This window comes from Cetorhinus maximus, chromosome 9, assembly GCF_964194155.1.
Source record: "Cetorhinus maximus chromosome 9, sCetMax3.hap1.1, whole genome shotgun sequence".
Classification (NCBI taxonomy): domain Eukaryota; kingdom Metazoa; phylum Chordata; class Chondrichthyes; order Lamniformes; family Cetorhinidae; genus Cetorhinus; species Cetorhinus maximus.
In genome coordinates this window covers 53,799,393-53,816,410 of record NC_135887.1, presented here as the reverse complement: position 1 = coordinate 53,816,410, position 17,018 = coordinate 53,799,393, and the positions used below count along the sequence as shown (strand labels likewise).

Genomic DNA, 17,018 nt, shown 5'->3' with positions numbered 1-17,018 from the left:
AACTCCAGCATGATGCCACCACCAAACACATCTTCCCTTCACCCCGCACCCCACCCCGGCGGCATTCCACCTATCACTGGCTCTATTTGTCCCACCCCCCCTTAAACCAGCTTATATTTCACCTCTCTTCTATTTTTACTTAGTTCTGTTGAAAGGTCATTCGGACTCAAATCATTAACTGTGCTCCTCTCCGCAGATGCTGCCAGACCTGCTGAGTTTTTCCAGGTATTTTTGTTTTGGATTTCCAGCATCTGCAGTTTTTTGCTTTTATAATTAGGGATGGGCCTAGCCAGTGATGCCCACACCTCGTAAATGAATATAAAAAAGTGGATATATTGTGAGGACTTCGCTTTGACACATTTTTTAACTGAATTCTCAGTATTAACATTGATTAATTATTACAAAGTTTTTAAATATCCCTTTCTGACTGCTTATTTTGAATCTTGATTTAGATTTTAAATTGTTTTAATATGTGAAAAGCAGAATTAGATTAGATTTCATTGCAGCCTGAGTTGAAGTATCTGTGAAGTGAAAGAAGCTGGTGATAGTTAAATATTCATGAGTTTTCTTAAATTTATTCCACCCTGCTGTTGTCTAACAGCGATCTCAGAATAAAAAGTTAACTTTAATTTGAACTCCAGTTCGAAGACCCTTGGGTGCTGTTTTGGCACGATCACTTCCCAGTCTGTTTAGTGAATCATTTAGAACTGTCGATGGTCATATGACTGTGTAAAGGCAAACTGTTCTTAACAGCTTTTGCCCAATACCATATCTGTTACACTCAAGGAGCAGAAGGGTTTTGGGTCATAGTTCCCAGTCACCCATGGCTGTGACCCAGAGGTGTCGAAGTCTTCAGAATTTGGGGTATTTTTTTATAACTACTGACGTCAACAAGAGCATATGAACTCCCAAGATACTGAGACAGGCTCATCTTGATTGCAATGCAGCATATCAAATGCGCTCAAGTCAACTGTTTGAAAAGGACAGCAAGGAGAAGAGTCAAACAGAAAATTGTTTTTTCTTGGCCTTCTGGCGTTTGCAGCCCTAGAAAGATGTGAAACCTCTGAGTAAGATTGTTTTAGAATCATTTAGTGCTTGGATTGCAACCACTCCGCAAAAAATAGAGCAGTCATTACGAATGACATTGGACTACTGTGCTAATTCTTGTAGGTGATATGTGGTTTTGCTCGTAATTTAGTCTATAGAACCACAGAAAGAGGCCATTCAGCCCATTGTGTCTGCGTTGGCTGAAAAAGAAAAAAACTAGCTGCCCATTTAAATCCCACCTTCCAGCACCTAGTCCAGAGCCTTGCAGGCTACAGGTGCAGACCCAGGTACTGGACACCATTTTCTTACTGCAGGCTAATCAATGATTTATGGATGTTTAGCATTACATCATCGCCTAGCTATAAGCCTGATGAAGGGAATGCCTCTGAAATGTCACAAACTGCCTTCTCTTTACAGATACTGACTGGCCTACTTATTTTCCAGCATTTTCTGTTTTGATTTCAGATTTTTCATATCTTTAAGTTCACTTTGCACTCCTACTTATAAAAGCCAGGAACCCGAAGATTTTCTTTGCAACTTCATCTATTGCCCTCCAAATTTTAAAGATTGTATATGTGAGCCCTTAAGTCTTTCTGCTTCATTTAATGTATATTTCCTTTCCTTATTCCTCCTCCCAAAATATGTAACCCCTCATTTCTCAGCATTAACTTTGATACCTAGCCACCCAGTCTATTAACCTAAAATAAAAGCAAAATACTGTTGATGCTGGAGATCTGAAATAAAAACTGAAAGTGCTGTAAAAACTCAGAAGGTCTGACAGCACCTGTGTAAAGAGAAACAGAGTTAACATTTTGAGTCCAATATGACTCTTCAAAGCTGATGAGCTTGAGCTCATTTTCCTCCCACACTTTCAATCAGTCGCTCTGACTACTTCCACCTCCAAAACATAGCCCAGTTCCATCTTACTTCATTCCCCACTGCCATCAAGACCATAATCCATGGTGTTAAAAGCAAAATTCTGCGGATGCTGGAATCTGAAACAAAAACTGAAAATGTTGGAAAAACACAGCAGGTCTGACAGCATCTGTGGAGAGAGAAACAGAGTTGACGTTTCAAGCCTGTATGACTCTTCAGAGCTACAGAGAAGTAGAAATGTGATGAAATTTATACTGTTTAAGGGGGGGTGGAGCGCGAGGAAAACGGCGGAGACACAGAATAAAAGAGCGCGAGGAGACACAGGATAAAAGAGCGCGAGGAGAGCGGTGGAGACACAGGATAAAAGAGCGCGAGGAGAGCGGTGGAGACACAGGATAAAAGAGCGCGAGGAGAGCGACGGAGTCACAGGATAAAAGAGCGCGAGGAGAGCAACGGAGTCACAGGATAAAAGAGCGCGAGGAGAGCGACGGAGTCACAGGATAAAAGAGCGCGAGGAGAGCGACGGAGTCACAGGATAAAAGAACACGAGGAGAACGACGGAGACACAGGATAAAAGAGCGCGAGGAGAGCGGCGGAGACACAGGATAAAAGAGCACGAGGAGAGTGGCAGAGACACAGGATAAAAGAGCGCGAGGAGAGCGGCGGAGACACAGGATAAAAGAGCGCAAGGAGAGTGGCAGAGACACAGGATAAAAGAGCACGAGGAGAGTGGCAGAGACACAGGATAAAAGAGCGCAAGGAGAGCGGCGGAGACACAGGATAAAAGAGCACGAGCAGAGCGGCGGAGACACAGGATAAAAGAGCACGAGGAGAGCAGCGGAGACACAGGATAAAAGAGCACGAGGAGAGCAGCGGAGACACAGGATAAAAGAGCGCGAGGAGAGCGGCGGAGACACAGGATAAAAGAGCACGAGCAGAGCGGCGGAGACACAGGATAAAAGAGCACGAGCAGAGCGGCAGAGACACAGGATAAAAGAGCGCGAGGAGAGCAGCGGAGACACAGGATAAAACTGAAAAAGTGATGTCACAGGAAAGCTGTGACCTGATTGGTTAGTAGGAAATCTGCACCAAATGTGAAAAAAAACACTGCAAAGCTAATTAATAAATTAATTAACTAAGTAAAGATGGCTGGGCAGATGATGTGCTGTAGCTGTATGATGTGGGAGCTAGCAGATCCCATTGTGAGCCGCAGTGACCATATCTGCAGCAAGTGTTGGTTGCTGGAGGAACTCCGGCTCAGAATTGATGAGCTGGAGTCCGAGCTCCGGATGCTGCGGCACATCCGGGAGGAGGAGAGTTACCTGGACGCTTTGTTTCAGGAGGCAGTCACACCTGGTAGATTAAGTACCTCAAATTCGGTCAGTGGTCAGGGTCAGCAGGGTGTGACTGCAAGTGAGGCAGGAAGAGGGATCCTGTGTTCAGGAACAGAGGAGCCTCAGCTCTTGACGTTGTCCAACAGGTACGAGGTATTTGCTACCTGTGTGGATGAGGAACAGGGATGTAGGGAGGATGAGCCAGCTGACCACGGCACCGTGGCACAGGAGGCTATTCAAGAGAGGGGAGCAAAAAGACAAGTGGTAGTTGTAGGGGATTCTATAATTAGGGGAATTGATAGCTTCCTTTGTAAGCAGGATCAAGAGTCCCTTATGGTATGTTGTTTGCCCGGTGCCAGGGTGAGGGACATCTCTGACTGGCTTGAAAGGATTTTGGAGAGGGAGAGGGAGGGGGAGGATCCAGTTGTTGTGGTCCACGTCGGGACAAATAACATAGGTAAGACTAGGAAAGAGGACCTGTTTGGGGTTTATCAGGAACTAGGAACTAAATTAAAGAACAGGTCCTCAAGGGTTATAATCTTCGGATTACTACCCAAGCCATGTGCAAATTGGCATAGGGATGCGAGAATAAGGGAAGTAAACACGTGACTAAAGGAGTGGTGCAGTAAAGAGGGGTTCCATTTCATGGGGCACTGGCATCAGTATTGGAACAGGAGGGATCTGTACCGTAGGGACAGTCTCCACTTGAACCGACCTGGGACCAATGTTCTAGCGAAAAGGGTAAATAGGGTGGTCAACAGGACTTTAAACTAGAAAGTGGGGGGGAAGGGAAGGGTAAAACTCCAAGATGTATGACTAATGGGAAACAAAGCAGCAGGTTAGCATGTGGGGGGGTGGATTCAACTTCATGGAAAATTATGAAAAAACTGAAAAGGAAGGAGAGCCCAGGAGAGGCTATTAAAGTCTCCAGAACACAAAATAGGACAGAGTGTTTGGAAAGGGCTAGGAATCTAACTTCAAGCACATCAGATAAAGGGACGACAATGAGAAGGGGGACGGGAAATACAGGACTGAAGGTGTTGTATCTGAATGCATGCAGTATACAAAATAAGGTAAATGAGCTTGTGGCGCAGATTGAAATTGGCAGGTATGATGTGGTGGGCATCGCGGAGACATGGCTGCAGGGGGATCAGGACTGGAAGCTAAATATCCAAGGATATACATCCTATCGAAAAGATAGGCAGGTTGGCAGAGGGGGTGGGGTTGCTTTGTTAGTAAGAAATGAAATTAAATCGATAGCAAGAAACGACGTAGGGTCAGATGATGTAGAATCTGTGTGGGTAGAGTTGAGGAACCGCAAAGGTAAAAAAAACCATAATGGGAGTTATGTACAGGCCTCCGAGCAATAGTCAGGATGTGGGGCACAAGATACACCAGGAGATAGAAAAGGCGTGTAAGAAAGGCAAGGTTACAGTGATCATGGGGGATTTCAATAAGCAGGTAGACTGGGAAAATCAGGTTGGTAGTGGATCCCAAGGAAAGGAATTTGTGGAATGTCTATGAGATGGCTTTTTGGAGCAGCTTGTGGTGGAGCCCACTAGGGAACAGGCAATTCTAGATTTAGTGATGTGTAATGAGGCAGATTTGATAAAGGAGCTTAAGGTGAAGGAACCCTTAGCAGGAGGTGACCATAATATGATAGAGTTTACCCTGCAATTTGAGAGGAAAAAGCTGGAATCAGATGTAACAATATTACAGTTGAAGAAAGGTAACTACAGAGGCACGAGGGAGGAGCTGGCCAGAATTGACTGGGAGATGAGCCTAGCAGGAAAGACAGTGGAACAGCAATGGCAGGAGTTTCTGGGAGTAATTTGGGAGACACAGCAAAAATTCATCCCTAGGAAGAAGAAGCATACTAAAAGGAGGACGAGGCAACCATGGCTGACAAGGGAAGTTGGGGACAGCATAAAAGCTAAAGAGAAAGCATACAATGCAGCGAAGAGCAGTGGGAAGCCAGGGGATTGGGAAGCCTACAAAGACCAATAGAGGACAACTAAAAAAGAAATAAGGAGGGAGAAGATTAAATATGAGGGTAAACTAGCCAGTAATATAAAAGAAGATTGCAAGAGTTTTTTTAGATATATAAAGGGTAAGAGAGAGGCAAAAGTGGACATTGGGCCGCTGGAAAATGACGCTGGAGAAGTAATAATGGGGAACAAAGGAATGGCGGAGGAACTGAATAGGTACTTTGCATCAGTCTTCACGGAGGAAGACACGAGTACCATCCCCAAAATTCAAGAGAGTCGGGGGGCAGAGGTGAGTATGATGGCCATTACCAAGAAGGTGCTAAGAAAACTGAAAGGTCTGAAGGTTGATAAATCACCTGGACCAGATGGATTACACCCCAGGGTTCTGAAGGAGATAGCTGAAGAGATAATGGAGGCATTAGTGGTGATCTTTCAGGAATCACTGGAGTCAGGGAGGATCCCAGAGGACTGGAAAATCGCTAATATAACCCCCCTGTTTAAGAAGGGAGTGAGGCAAAAGACGGGAAATTACAGGCCAATTAGCTTGACCTCAGTCGTTGGTAAGATTTTAGAGTCCATTATTAAGGATGAGATTTCAGAATACTTGGAAGTGCATGGTAAAATAGGTCAAAGTCAGCATGGTTTCATCAAGGGGAGGTCATGCCTGACAAATCTGTTAGAATTCTTTGAGGAGGTAATGAGTAGGTTAGACAAAGGAGAGCCCATGGATATTATCTACTTGGACTTCCAGAAGGCCTTTGACAAGGTGCCGCACAGGAGGCTGCTCAGTAAGACAAGAGCCCATGGTGTTAGAGGCAAGGTACTAGCATGGATAGAAGATTGGCTGTCTGGCAGGAGGCAGAGAGTGGGGATAAGGGGGTCCTTCTCAGGATGGCGGCCGGTGACTAGTGGAGTTCCGCAAGGGTGAGTGTTGGGACCACAACTTTTCACTTTATACATTAATAATCTAGATGAAGGAACTGAGGGCATTCTGGCTAAGTTTGCAGATGATACAAAGATAGGTGGAGGGACAGGTAGTATTGAGGAGGTGGGGAGGCTGCAGAAGGATTTAGGCAGGTTAGGAGAATGGGCAAAGAAGTGGAAGATGGAATACAACGTGGGGAAGTGTGAGGTCATGCACTTTGGTAGGAAGAATAGAGGCATAGACTATTTTCTAAATGGGGAGAGAATTCAGAAATCTGGAGTGCAAAGGGACTTGGGAGTCCTAGTCCAGGATTCTCTTAAGGTTAACTTGCAGGTTGAGTCGGTAGTTAGGAAGGCAAATGCAATGTTGGCATTTATTTCGAGAGGACTAGAATATAAAAGCAGGGATGTGCTGCTGAGGCTTTATAAGGCTCTGGTCAGACCACATTTAGAATATTGTGAGCAATTTTGGGCCCCGTATCTCAGGAAGGATGTGCTGGCCCTGGAGAGGGTACAGAGGAGGTTCACGAGAATGCTCCCAGGAATGAAAGGTTTAACATATGAGGAACGTTTGAGGACTCTGGGTCTTTACTCGATGGAGTTTAGAAGGATGAGGGGGGAATCTAATTGAAACTTACAGAATACTGAAAGGCCTGGATAGAGTGGACGTGGGGAAGATGTTTCCATTAGTAGGAGAGACTAGGACCCGAGGGCACAGCCTCAGAGTAAAGGGAAGACCTTTTAGAACAGAGATGAGGAGAAACTTCTTTAGCCAGAGAGTGGTGAATCTATGGAATTCATTGCCACAGAAGGCTGTGGAGGCCAGGTCATTGAGTGTATTTAAGACCGAGATAGATAGGTTCTTGATTGGTATGGGGATCAAAGGTTACGGGGAGAAGGTGGGAGAATGGGGTTGAGAAACTTATCAGCCATGATTGAATGGCGGAGCAGACTCGATGGGCCGAATGGCCTTATTTCTGCTCTGTCTTATGGAGCAGGTGAAGCTGGATAGAAGGCCAGTGATAGGTGGGGGCAAAGGGGAGATTGACAAAGATGTCATTAACAAAACGACAAAGGGAGTGTTAATGGTAGTGGTAAGAGCTAAAAAAAAAAGGTGCTGATGGTGGCATTAAGGTGAGAAAGCAGAACGTGATAAAACAGGACAAGGGTAAGCACTCTGAAAAGTACAACATGAACAAGTGACAGATGGCCCTTGTTGGGGTGGGATGAGGGGAGGGGGGTGGGATCGGACATGGGATTGAAAGGGGGAGATAAAGTCCATGGTATTACCTTGTGTAGGCTCAATTTCTCGGAAGCTCTTGCTGCTGCTCCTGGCTCCACTTGGATAAACTACAAGCTGTCTGGCATGTTGTGTCGTTTTGATGTGATGGGTTTTATGCTGTTGAAGAAGAGGGGGGGAAGGTCAGGTGGAACAGATGGGAAGGTCAGGGATAGGTTAGAGGGCAGGGGAGATTAAATACCAAAGATGTCATGGAACAAAAGGCAAAGGGAATGGTAATGGTATTAGTAAAGAAACAAAGCATTGGTCCAGAATAGGTGTCAATAGCAGAATAATGCTATTAATACTTCTTTGGAACCTTTATTCTGCTATTAACAGCTACTCTGGATTTCATAGTTTTGTTTTCAGAGCTGACCTTTATTATGCTTTTAGCACCTACTCTGGACCAATGCTCTGAGAAGAAGAGTCATATTGGACTTGAAACATTAACTGTTTCTCACTCCACCGATACTGCCAGACCTACTGAGTTTCTCCAGCACTATCTATTTTTATTTCAATTTGTTAGCCTGTTTATGTAGAGCAATTTTCAGTTAACCACGAGTCCTATCTTTGTCTACCTAAATACTTGAATGCAGCAGAGCCTCCTCACACTTGATGGTGACAGGCCCAAAATCATCCTGTTCAGGTCCTAACCACACCAATGTGTCTGAGCTCAGCCAGATGTGACAAACTGGTAACTTGACGGAATTGACCGTTGGCTGAGCCCAGAGGGTACAGACCCTCATCACCCTACATTACCTTGAGCTCATTTTCCTCCCACACTTCCAATCAGTCGCTCTAACTACTTCCACCTCCAAAACAGTTCCAGTTCCACCCTACTTCAACCCCACTGCCATCAAGAGCATAATCTATGGTGTTGTCTTGTGTAGGCTCAATTTCTGTAAAGCTCTCCTTGCTCCTGCTCCCAGCTCTATTTGGATAAACTACAAGCTGTGTGGCATGCTGTGTTGTCGTTCTCACCTTGTATTGTGGTACGTACACCCATCACACCAGTCCTTATTGGGACCCCTACCCCCCAGAGACTTAGCCTTCGAGATCCCTATGCTCACCTTCACATCTCACACTGGCCTTGGTGTTTCCAACCTTTGTGATCTCCTGTAGCTCTGTGCACTTGTATGTATCCTCTAACCTTTCAACGTTGGCTTACTTCAGTCCTGTTTGCTACCTGTGGCTATTCCTTTGGATGACTATACTCCCCTGCCCCCCAGCCCCTTCAGCTTACCACAACTTCCTTGCCCACCAACCACCTTCCCTGCAAAAGCCTCATGAAGCGTTTAACCATACTTTGGCCCTGCTGAGTATCTCTACTTCTTTCAGTCTCCTGTTTAGTGTCCATTTGTTATTCTCATCACTCTGCAGGGCAAGTTCTTCAAGCTAGCTACAGGAGTCAAAGGAAAATTAAGGCATGTCACCGCTCCTTTTAAAGCCAAAAGGCACTTAGGGAGTTTTTTCAGTGAATGATTGTAGTGATTCCTCCTTTCATAAACTGGAAGAAAAAAAATGATATTTGTGTTCTTGGTTTGGAAGGATATATTTACTTTCTATTAACATTGTGAAATAGTTACTTGAATTGGTTTCATTTAGATTTTCAAAGCATGGAACTCCTGCCAAATCCTTCATTGTTCTTGGTATGATCTATAGATTGTACCCAGGCTAAATATATCTTCAGTTGAAGTAAACGCATTCTGACTACTCCAGTTTCCTTCTGATATTTTTGAGATGAGTTGCATTCCATGTCTTTCAGCAGAACTGGTTTTGTAAGTGACGAAGTATATAGTGTTGGGTTGCTGCATGCACTAGCTGGTAGTTCATGCTGTCCTGTTAATCTGGCTGTCCTGTTTTACTTCCAGTGGCCAAGCTCCAGCAACGCCTTGCTGAGTTGGAAAAGGCCAAGGCTGATTTCTTGCGCACCAAACAGCAGTTGGAATTCGAGTTTAATCAGAAGAGGGCAAAATTCAAGGAGCTGTACCTCGCAAAAGAAGGTTAGAAGTTACTTTTACTTTGGCAAGTGGTTTGCATGTTCGCCCTGGTGAATTAACCGGGGATCAAGAGGGCCCCAAGTGGAAAATTTGAATGGCAGTGAATTGGTGTTAATAATGTTAATAAGGCATACAGGTAGCACTGTTTGACACTTCTAAACGTGTTTTATAACAACTGTGAAGAGTTAGTAAAATAGTAGTACACTAGCTTGTCAACTGAAAAGGTGCTGAGGTTTTTAACGATCCCTGGTTTGCATATCAGTCTTTTAAATGGTTGATACTTTACAGATTAAAAATCAGTTGGTGGTAGTTGACTTTTCTCCTCAACGTTTGGTATTAATTCATGTTAGAATTGCTCCATTTTTATTTTTATTTGTTGTTCAGTTTCTTTTGGTTCTCCTGTTTCATATTTGATTTGTCTGTAATACAATAAAGTTCATCTTCTCTAGATGTGACCAGGCCCCTGTTGGTAATGAGCTCAATTGTCTCACCATAGCCCGTTTTGCTTTTGTGTATAAAAGCTGATCAGAGATTGGCCTGTTTGAATATAAAATGAAACCAGCTCATACTTGGAAGTATTTCCAAATTTGCAGATGATACGAAACTTGGAAGCATTGTGAACTGTGAGGAGGATAAAAGGACAAAGACAGGTTGTTGAAATGGTTGGACAAGTGGCAGATGACATTTAATGTAGAGAAGTGTCATTTTGTTAGGAAGAATGTGGAAAGACAATATAAACTAAAGGGTACAGTTCTAAAAGGGGTGCAGGAGCAGAGGGACCTGGGTGTCGACATGCATAAATCATTGAACATGAGACGACAGCTTGAGAATACGGTTTACAAGGCATGCAGGCTTTATTAATAGGGTCATAGGGCATAGAGTATAAAAGCAAGGATGTTATGTTAAACTTGTAAAGAATCCTGGTTGCACTCACCTGGGTGGGGGGGGAGGGGGAGCGAGGCATCCAAACCTAATCTTTTCCTGATGTAACAACCATGCTTGTGTTTCCAGCAGAGTTTGTTAGATGCTGATCTGAAGCAGAAACTCTGGCCATTTGATATTCTTTCACTTAACACTGCATAAACTGTAGCACTCCAAATAAGCTAACTTGGTTCAGCTGGGAGGTTGTACCAAGAACCTACTATCGCCAAGTTTGCGGATGACACAAAAATAGATGGGAAGGCAAGTGGTGAGGATGAAACAAAGACCCTACAGAGGGATATAGACAGGCTAAGTGAGTGGGCAAAAACTTGGCAGATGGAATATAATGTGGGAAAATGTGAGGTTATGCACTTTGACAGGAAGAATAGAAGAGCTGAATATCATTTAAATGGAGAAAGACTGCAGAAGGCTGCAGCACAGAGGGATTTGGGAGTCCTTGTGCATTAATCCCAAAAAGCTAACATACAAGTCAACAGGTAGTATGGAAGGCAAATGGAATGTTGGCCTTTATTTCAATGGGAATGGAGTCTAAAAATAGGGAAGTCTTGCTAAAACCATACAAAGCACTAGTTAGACCACACCAAGAATACTGTGAACAGTTTTCACCCCCTTATCTAAGGAAAGATATACTGGCATTGGAGGCAGTCCAGAGAAGGTTCACTAGGCCGATCCCGGACATGGAGGGATTTTCTGATGAGAAGAGGTTGAGTAGGTTGGGCCTGTACTCATTGGAGTTTAGAAGAATGAGAGGCGACCTTATTGAAACATATAAGATTCTTATGGGACTTGACAGGGTAGATGCTGAGAGGTTGTTTCCCCTTGTGGGAGAGTCTAGGACCAGAGAGCATAATCTCAGAGTAAGGGGGTGCCCATTTAAAACAGAGATGAGGAGGAATTTCTTCTGGGGGTAGTCAATCTGTGGAATTCTTTACCACAGAGGGCTGTAGAAGCTGGGTCGTCATGTGTATTCAAGGCTGAGATAGACAGATTTTTAATCAGTAAGGGAATCAAGGGTTATAGGGAAAAGGCAGGAAAGTGGAATTGAGGATTATCAGATCAGTCATGATCTCATTGAATGGCGGAGCAGACTCGATGGGCCAAATGGCCTATTTCTGCTCCTACGTCTTATGGTCTTGTGGCTCAGTGGGTAGTGCTCTCATCTCTTGAGTCAGAAGGTCATGGGTTCAAGTCATAACAAAAGAAATAGTGGGAGTAGGCTGTTCGGTTCCTCTAGCCTGCTTCGCCATTCAAGAAAATCATGGCTGATCTGATTGTGGCCTCAAATCAACTTCCCTGCCTGCCCACCCACCCCCAATAACTGTTGACTCCCTTGTAGATCAAAAATCTGTCTAACTCAGGCTTGAATATATTCAGTGACATCTCCACTGCTCTCTGGGGTAGAGAATTCCAAAGATTAACAACCCTCAGAGAAGAAATTCCTCCTCATCTTGGTCCTAATTGACCTCCCTTATTCTGAGACTGTGTCCCTTACTTCTAGATGCCCCACGAGCCAGGAGAAACCTCCTCCCTGCATCTGCCTTGTCGAGCCCTGTAAGAATTTTGTATGTTTCGATGAGATTGCCTCTCATTCTTCTAAACTCTAGAGAATAAAGGCCCAGTCTCCTCAATCTCTCCTCATAGGACAATCCTGCCATCCCAGGAATCAGTCTGATGAACCTTTGTTGCACTCCCTCTATGGCAGGTATATTCTCCCTTAGATAAGGAAGCCAAAACTGCACAGTACTCCAGATGCAGTCTCACCAAGGCTCTATATAATTGCAGCAAGACATCTTTACTCCTGTACTCAAATCCTCTTGCAGTAAAGGTCAATTTAACCATTTGCCTTCTTAATTGAACCTGGGCCTGCATGTTAGTTTTCAGTGACTCATGAACAAGAACACCCAGGTCCCATTGGACATCAACACTTCCAATCTCTCACCATTTAACAAAAAAAAACTCTGCATTTCTGTTTTTCCTACCAAAGTGGATAACTTCACATTTTTTCACATTATATTCCAGCTGCTGTGTTCTTGCCCACTCACTTAGCCTGAATCCCCTTGAAGCCTCTTGCATCCTCCTCACAATTTACATTCCTACCTAGTTTTGTCATCAGCAAACTTGGAAATATTACATTTTGTTCCCACTTCCAATTCTTTCATATAGATTGTGAACAGCTGGACCCCAAGCACTGATCCTTGCAGTGCCAATCTGAGAGTGACCCACTTTATTCCTACTCTGTTTTCTGTGCATGAACCAATTCTCAATCCATGCCAGTATATTACCCCCGATACCACGTGCTCTAACTTTGTTTAATAACCTCCTGTGTGGAATCTTATTGAAAGCCTTCTGAAATTCCATATCCATCACATCCACCTTATCTATTCTACTAGTTACATCCTCAGAAAAACTCAAGCCTTTTGACAAGTTTGTCAAACGTGGCTTCCCTTTCATAAATCCATGATAACGCTGCCCAATCTTACCATTATTTTCTATAATTCATCCTTTATAATAAATTCTGGCATTTTCCCTACTACTGATGTCAGGCTAACAGGTCTGTAGTTCGCTGTTTTCTCTCTCCCTTCTTTCTTGAACAGTGCGGGTACATTTGATGTCTTCTCTGTTATCATTGTATGGGTCTTAGATGAGGTTGCCCTCAGTCAGGATTGATAGAGACTGATGGAGGCAAGGCTGTTGGTAGACTTTACCTTTTATCGAATGTTCTACTAACCGTATACGGTACAAGGCTAAGCACGAGGCTTCACATACTCATTCCTCAGCATACTGTATTGTCATGTGATTTTACATCATTCGTGATGTAGCCTGTCTATTTGCATATTTAACATTAACCCTTCACACTACACCTTCCAATCTGCAGGAACAATTCCAGAATCTATAGAATTTTGGAAAATGACCACCAATGCATCCACTATCTCTACAGCCACCTCTTTCAGCATGCTGGGATGTAGATCATCAGATCCAGGGGATTTATCAACTTTCAGACTCATTACTTTCTCCAGTACTACTTTTTCACTAATACTAATTTCAGTTCCTCACTCCCACTAGCCCTTTGGTTCTCTCCTATTTCTGGGAGGTTTTTTGTATCTTGCTCCATGAAGACAGACAGAAAATATTTGTTTAGTTTCTCTGCCATTTCCTTACTCCCCGTTATAAATTGCCCTGTCTCTGCCTGTAATGGGCCCACATTTGTCTTTGCTAATCTTTTCCTTTTCACATATCTCTGGAAGCTTTTGCAGTCTGTTTTTATATTTCTCGCTAGTTTACTCTCTTTCAATTTTCCCTTTCCTTATCAGTTTCTTGGTCCTCCTTTTGAATTCAAAATCTCCCAATCCTCGGGCTTACTACTTTTTTTGGGCATCTTTATAAATCTCGTCCTTTGATCAATACAATCTTTAACTTTTCTTGTTAGCCATGGTTGGATCCCTTTTCCTGTTGGGTTTTTGTGCCTCAAAGGAATGAAAATTTGTTGTAAAACATATATTAATTCTTTAAATTCTAGATATTGCCTGTCTACCGTAATATCTTTTAATGTTATTTCCCAATCTTCCACAGCCAACTTGCCCCTCATACCTCCGTAGTTTCCTTTGTTTTGATTTGAGACTTGAGGTTCTGATTGGACTGCACCTATTTCAAACTTAAAGTAAAATTGTAACACGATAAGGTCACTCTTCCTTAAAGGCTCCTTGACAATTTGTTTATTAATTAGCCCTTTCTCATTGCACAATACTAGACCTAAAATAGCCCATTCCCTAGTTGGTTCCTCAACAAACTGTTCTAGAAAATCATCTTATGTGTGTGTATATATATATATATATATATATATATATACACACACATATCCACAGCAATAGTGCTAATTTGGTTACCCCAGTCTGTATGTAGATTGAAGTCTCCGAGATTACTGTATTACCTAGCACTTAAGTGCTGCTTTGGGTGCATTAGAATGTTTAAATTGGAGTTTGCTTCCAGTAGCTGGCTCTTACTTTGCTACAGGGGAAGCCCATAAAGCATGGGAGTTCAGAGAGAGAGCGACCCCAAAAATCAGGGGAGAGAGACAGAGCTGGGAGTTACAGATGAAATCTGAAAGTGACATTGCAGGACTCCTGTAAGTTGATTGGTTGGTAAATATAGGCTTTCTGGACTCAGCACAGAGGAGATGATTGGTGAGTGACAAGTGAGTTATCATATTAAGCCATACTGCAGTAAACACTTTCAATAAAAAGATTGAAGGACGTCAGTGCAATTCGGCCATGCGAAATGTATCCTGCAAGATGTGGGAAGTCGTGTAGGCACAAAATGCCTCGATGGCATCTGCAAGAACTGTCACCAGCCGCAGAAACTTAAACTTCAGGTTGCGGAACTCGAGCAGCGTCTGGAGTCACTGTGGTGCATCCGCAAGGCAGAGGATTACATGGATAGCACGTTTGGCGAGGTGGTCACACTACAGCTAAGAACTACACAGGCAGAGAGGGGATGGGTAAATGCCAGAGTATCTAAACAAAACAGGCAGGTAGTGCAGGAAACCCCTGAGACTGTCTCGCTCTCCAACTGCTTTTCCACTTTGGATACTGGTGAATGAGATGGTTCCTCAGAGAACTGTAGCAAGAGCCAAGTTCATGGCACCACCGGTGGCACAGCTGCACAGGAGGGGAGGAGGAAGAGTGGAAGTGCTATAGTGGTAGAGGTTCCATTGTTAGAGGAGCAGACAGGTGTTTCTGCAGCCATAGACATGACTCCAGGATGGTATGTTGCCTCCCTGGTGCCAGGGTCAGGGATGTCACAGAGCAGCTACAGGACATTCTTTTGGGGGAGGGTGAACAGCCAGAGGTCGTGGTCGACATTGGAACCAATGACATGGGTAGGAAAAGGGATATGCTCCTGAAAGCAGATTTGATGGAAATAGGGAGGGAATTAAAAAAAGAGGACCACAAGAGCAGTAATCTCAGGATTACTCCCAGTGTCACATGCTGGTCAGCATAAGAATAGAAAGATTGAGCAGTTCAACACGTAGCTGGAGAAATGGAGTAGGAGAGAGGGATTTAGATTTCTGAGATACTTGGAACTGTCCTGGGGCCTGTACAAGAAGGATGCGTTACACCTTAACAGGACTGGGATTGATGCCCTCGTGGGGAGGTTTGCCAGTGCTGTTTAAACTAGATTGGCGGGGAGATGGGAACCTGGGGTGAAATTCAGAGTGGAGAGGAGAAAAACTGGCAGTGGGAAGTAGTGAAGTATCAACTGATAAGGAGGATATATCAGAGAGTTGCATCAAGGTAGATGGAATACTGGGAGAGCTTGATAGAATTAGAGTGGGCAACAGTAAATCATTAGATGGGGCCAGAGTAAGGGGGAAAGTAAAAAAGCCTAAACCGGGGTTAATGTGCATGTATTTGAATGCACGGAGTGTGGCTAATAAGATTGGTGAATTACAGACACAGGTTGACAAATGGAATTATGATATTGCTATAACAGAGACCTGGCTCAAAGAAGAGCTGGACTGGGTGTTAAATATTCCTGGGTACAAGGTGTTTAGGAGAAACGGGTAAAGAAGAAAAGCAGGGGAGTGGCAATATTGATTAAAGATGGCATGGCACTACTGGAGAGAGAGGATGTTCCAGAGCGGTCAAGGCCAGAATCTCCCTGGCCAAAGGTAAAGAATGGGGAAAGGTGCAATAACATTAATTGGTGTAGTATATAGACCACCAACTAATGGAAGGGATGTAGAGAAACAAATTTGCAAAGAAATTATAGAGAGGTGCAAGAATTATAGGGTAATCATAATGGGGGACTTCAATTATCCAAGTATAGACTGGGATAGGAACAGTACAAAAGGACAAGGGGGAATGTGTTCAAGATAATTTTCTACAGCAGTATGTTTCCAGTCCAACGAGAGGACATGCACTTTTGGACCTGGTTCTGGGGAATGAGTTGGCCCAAGTGGTTCAAATATCAGTGGGAGAGCCTCTAGGGGGCAGTGACCATTGTGTCATAAGGTTTAGGTTAATCATGGAAAAGGACAGAGAACAATCCAGAGCAGGGATTCCTGTCATTTAGCAGGAAAAGTATTGCAGGCAATGTCAAGGTATATTCCCTTCAAGGGGAAAGGTAAGACAAAGAAATCCAGAGCGCCCTGGATGACGAGAGAGATAGAGGTAAAGATGAAAAGGAAGAAGTGTGCGTACAGCAGATGTCAGGTAGAAAGTACAATGGAGAATCAGGCTGAATATAGAAGGATCAGAGGGGAAGTGAAAAAACTAATAAGAAAAGCAAGGGGAGAGCATCAAAAGAGGCTAGGAGTGAACATAAAAAGGAACCCCAAGGTTTGCTATAAGCATGTAAATAATAAAAGGGTGGTGAAAGAAAGAGGCGGGCTGATTAGGGGCCAAAAAAAGGGAATTGCATGTGGAGGCAGGAGAAATAACGAAGGTGTTGAACGAGTATTTTGCATCTGACTTTACAAAGGAAGAACTTGCTGCCCAAAGCAAAAACAGAAATACTTGGAAAAACTCAGCAGGTCTGGCGGCATCGGCGGAGAAGAGCAAAGTTGACGTTTCGAGTCCTCATGACCCTTCAACAGAACTAAGTAGAAATAGGAAAGGGGTGAAATATA

The 17,018-nt window shown here is 43.8% G+C and overlaps 1 protein-coding gene across 2 annotated transcripts in view; it reads left to right on the top strand.

Annotated features, from left to right (window-relative positions):
- Positions 1 to 17,018, top strand: part of rabep1 (rabaptin, RAB GTPase binding effector protein 1) — a 133,835-nt gene that overhangs the window by 49,950 nt on the left and 66,867 nt on the right. For both annotated transcript variants that reach the window (XM_078548736.1, XM_078548735.1), the window contains exon 2: positions 9,320 to 9,451. In XM_078548736.1, the coding sequence (XP_078404862.1) occupies positions 9,320 to 9,451 (132 nt within the window). The remainder of the gene's footprint in view (positions 1 to 9,319; positions 9,452 to 17,018) is intronic.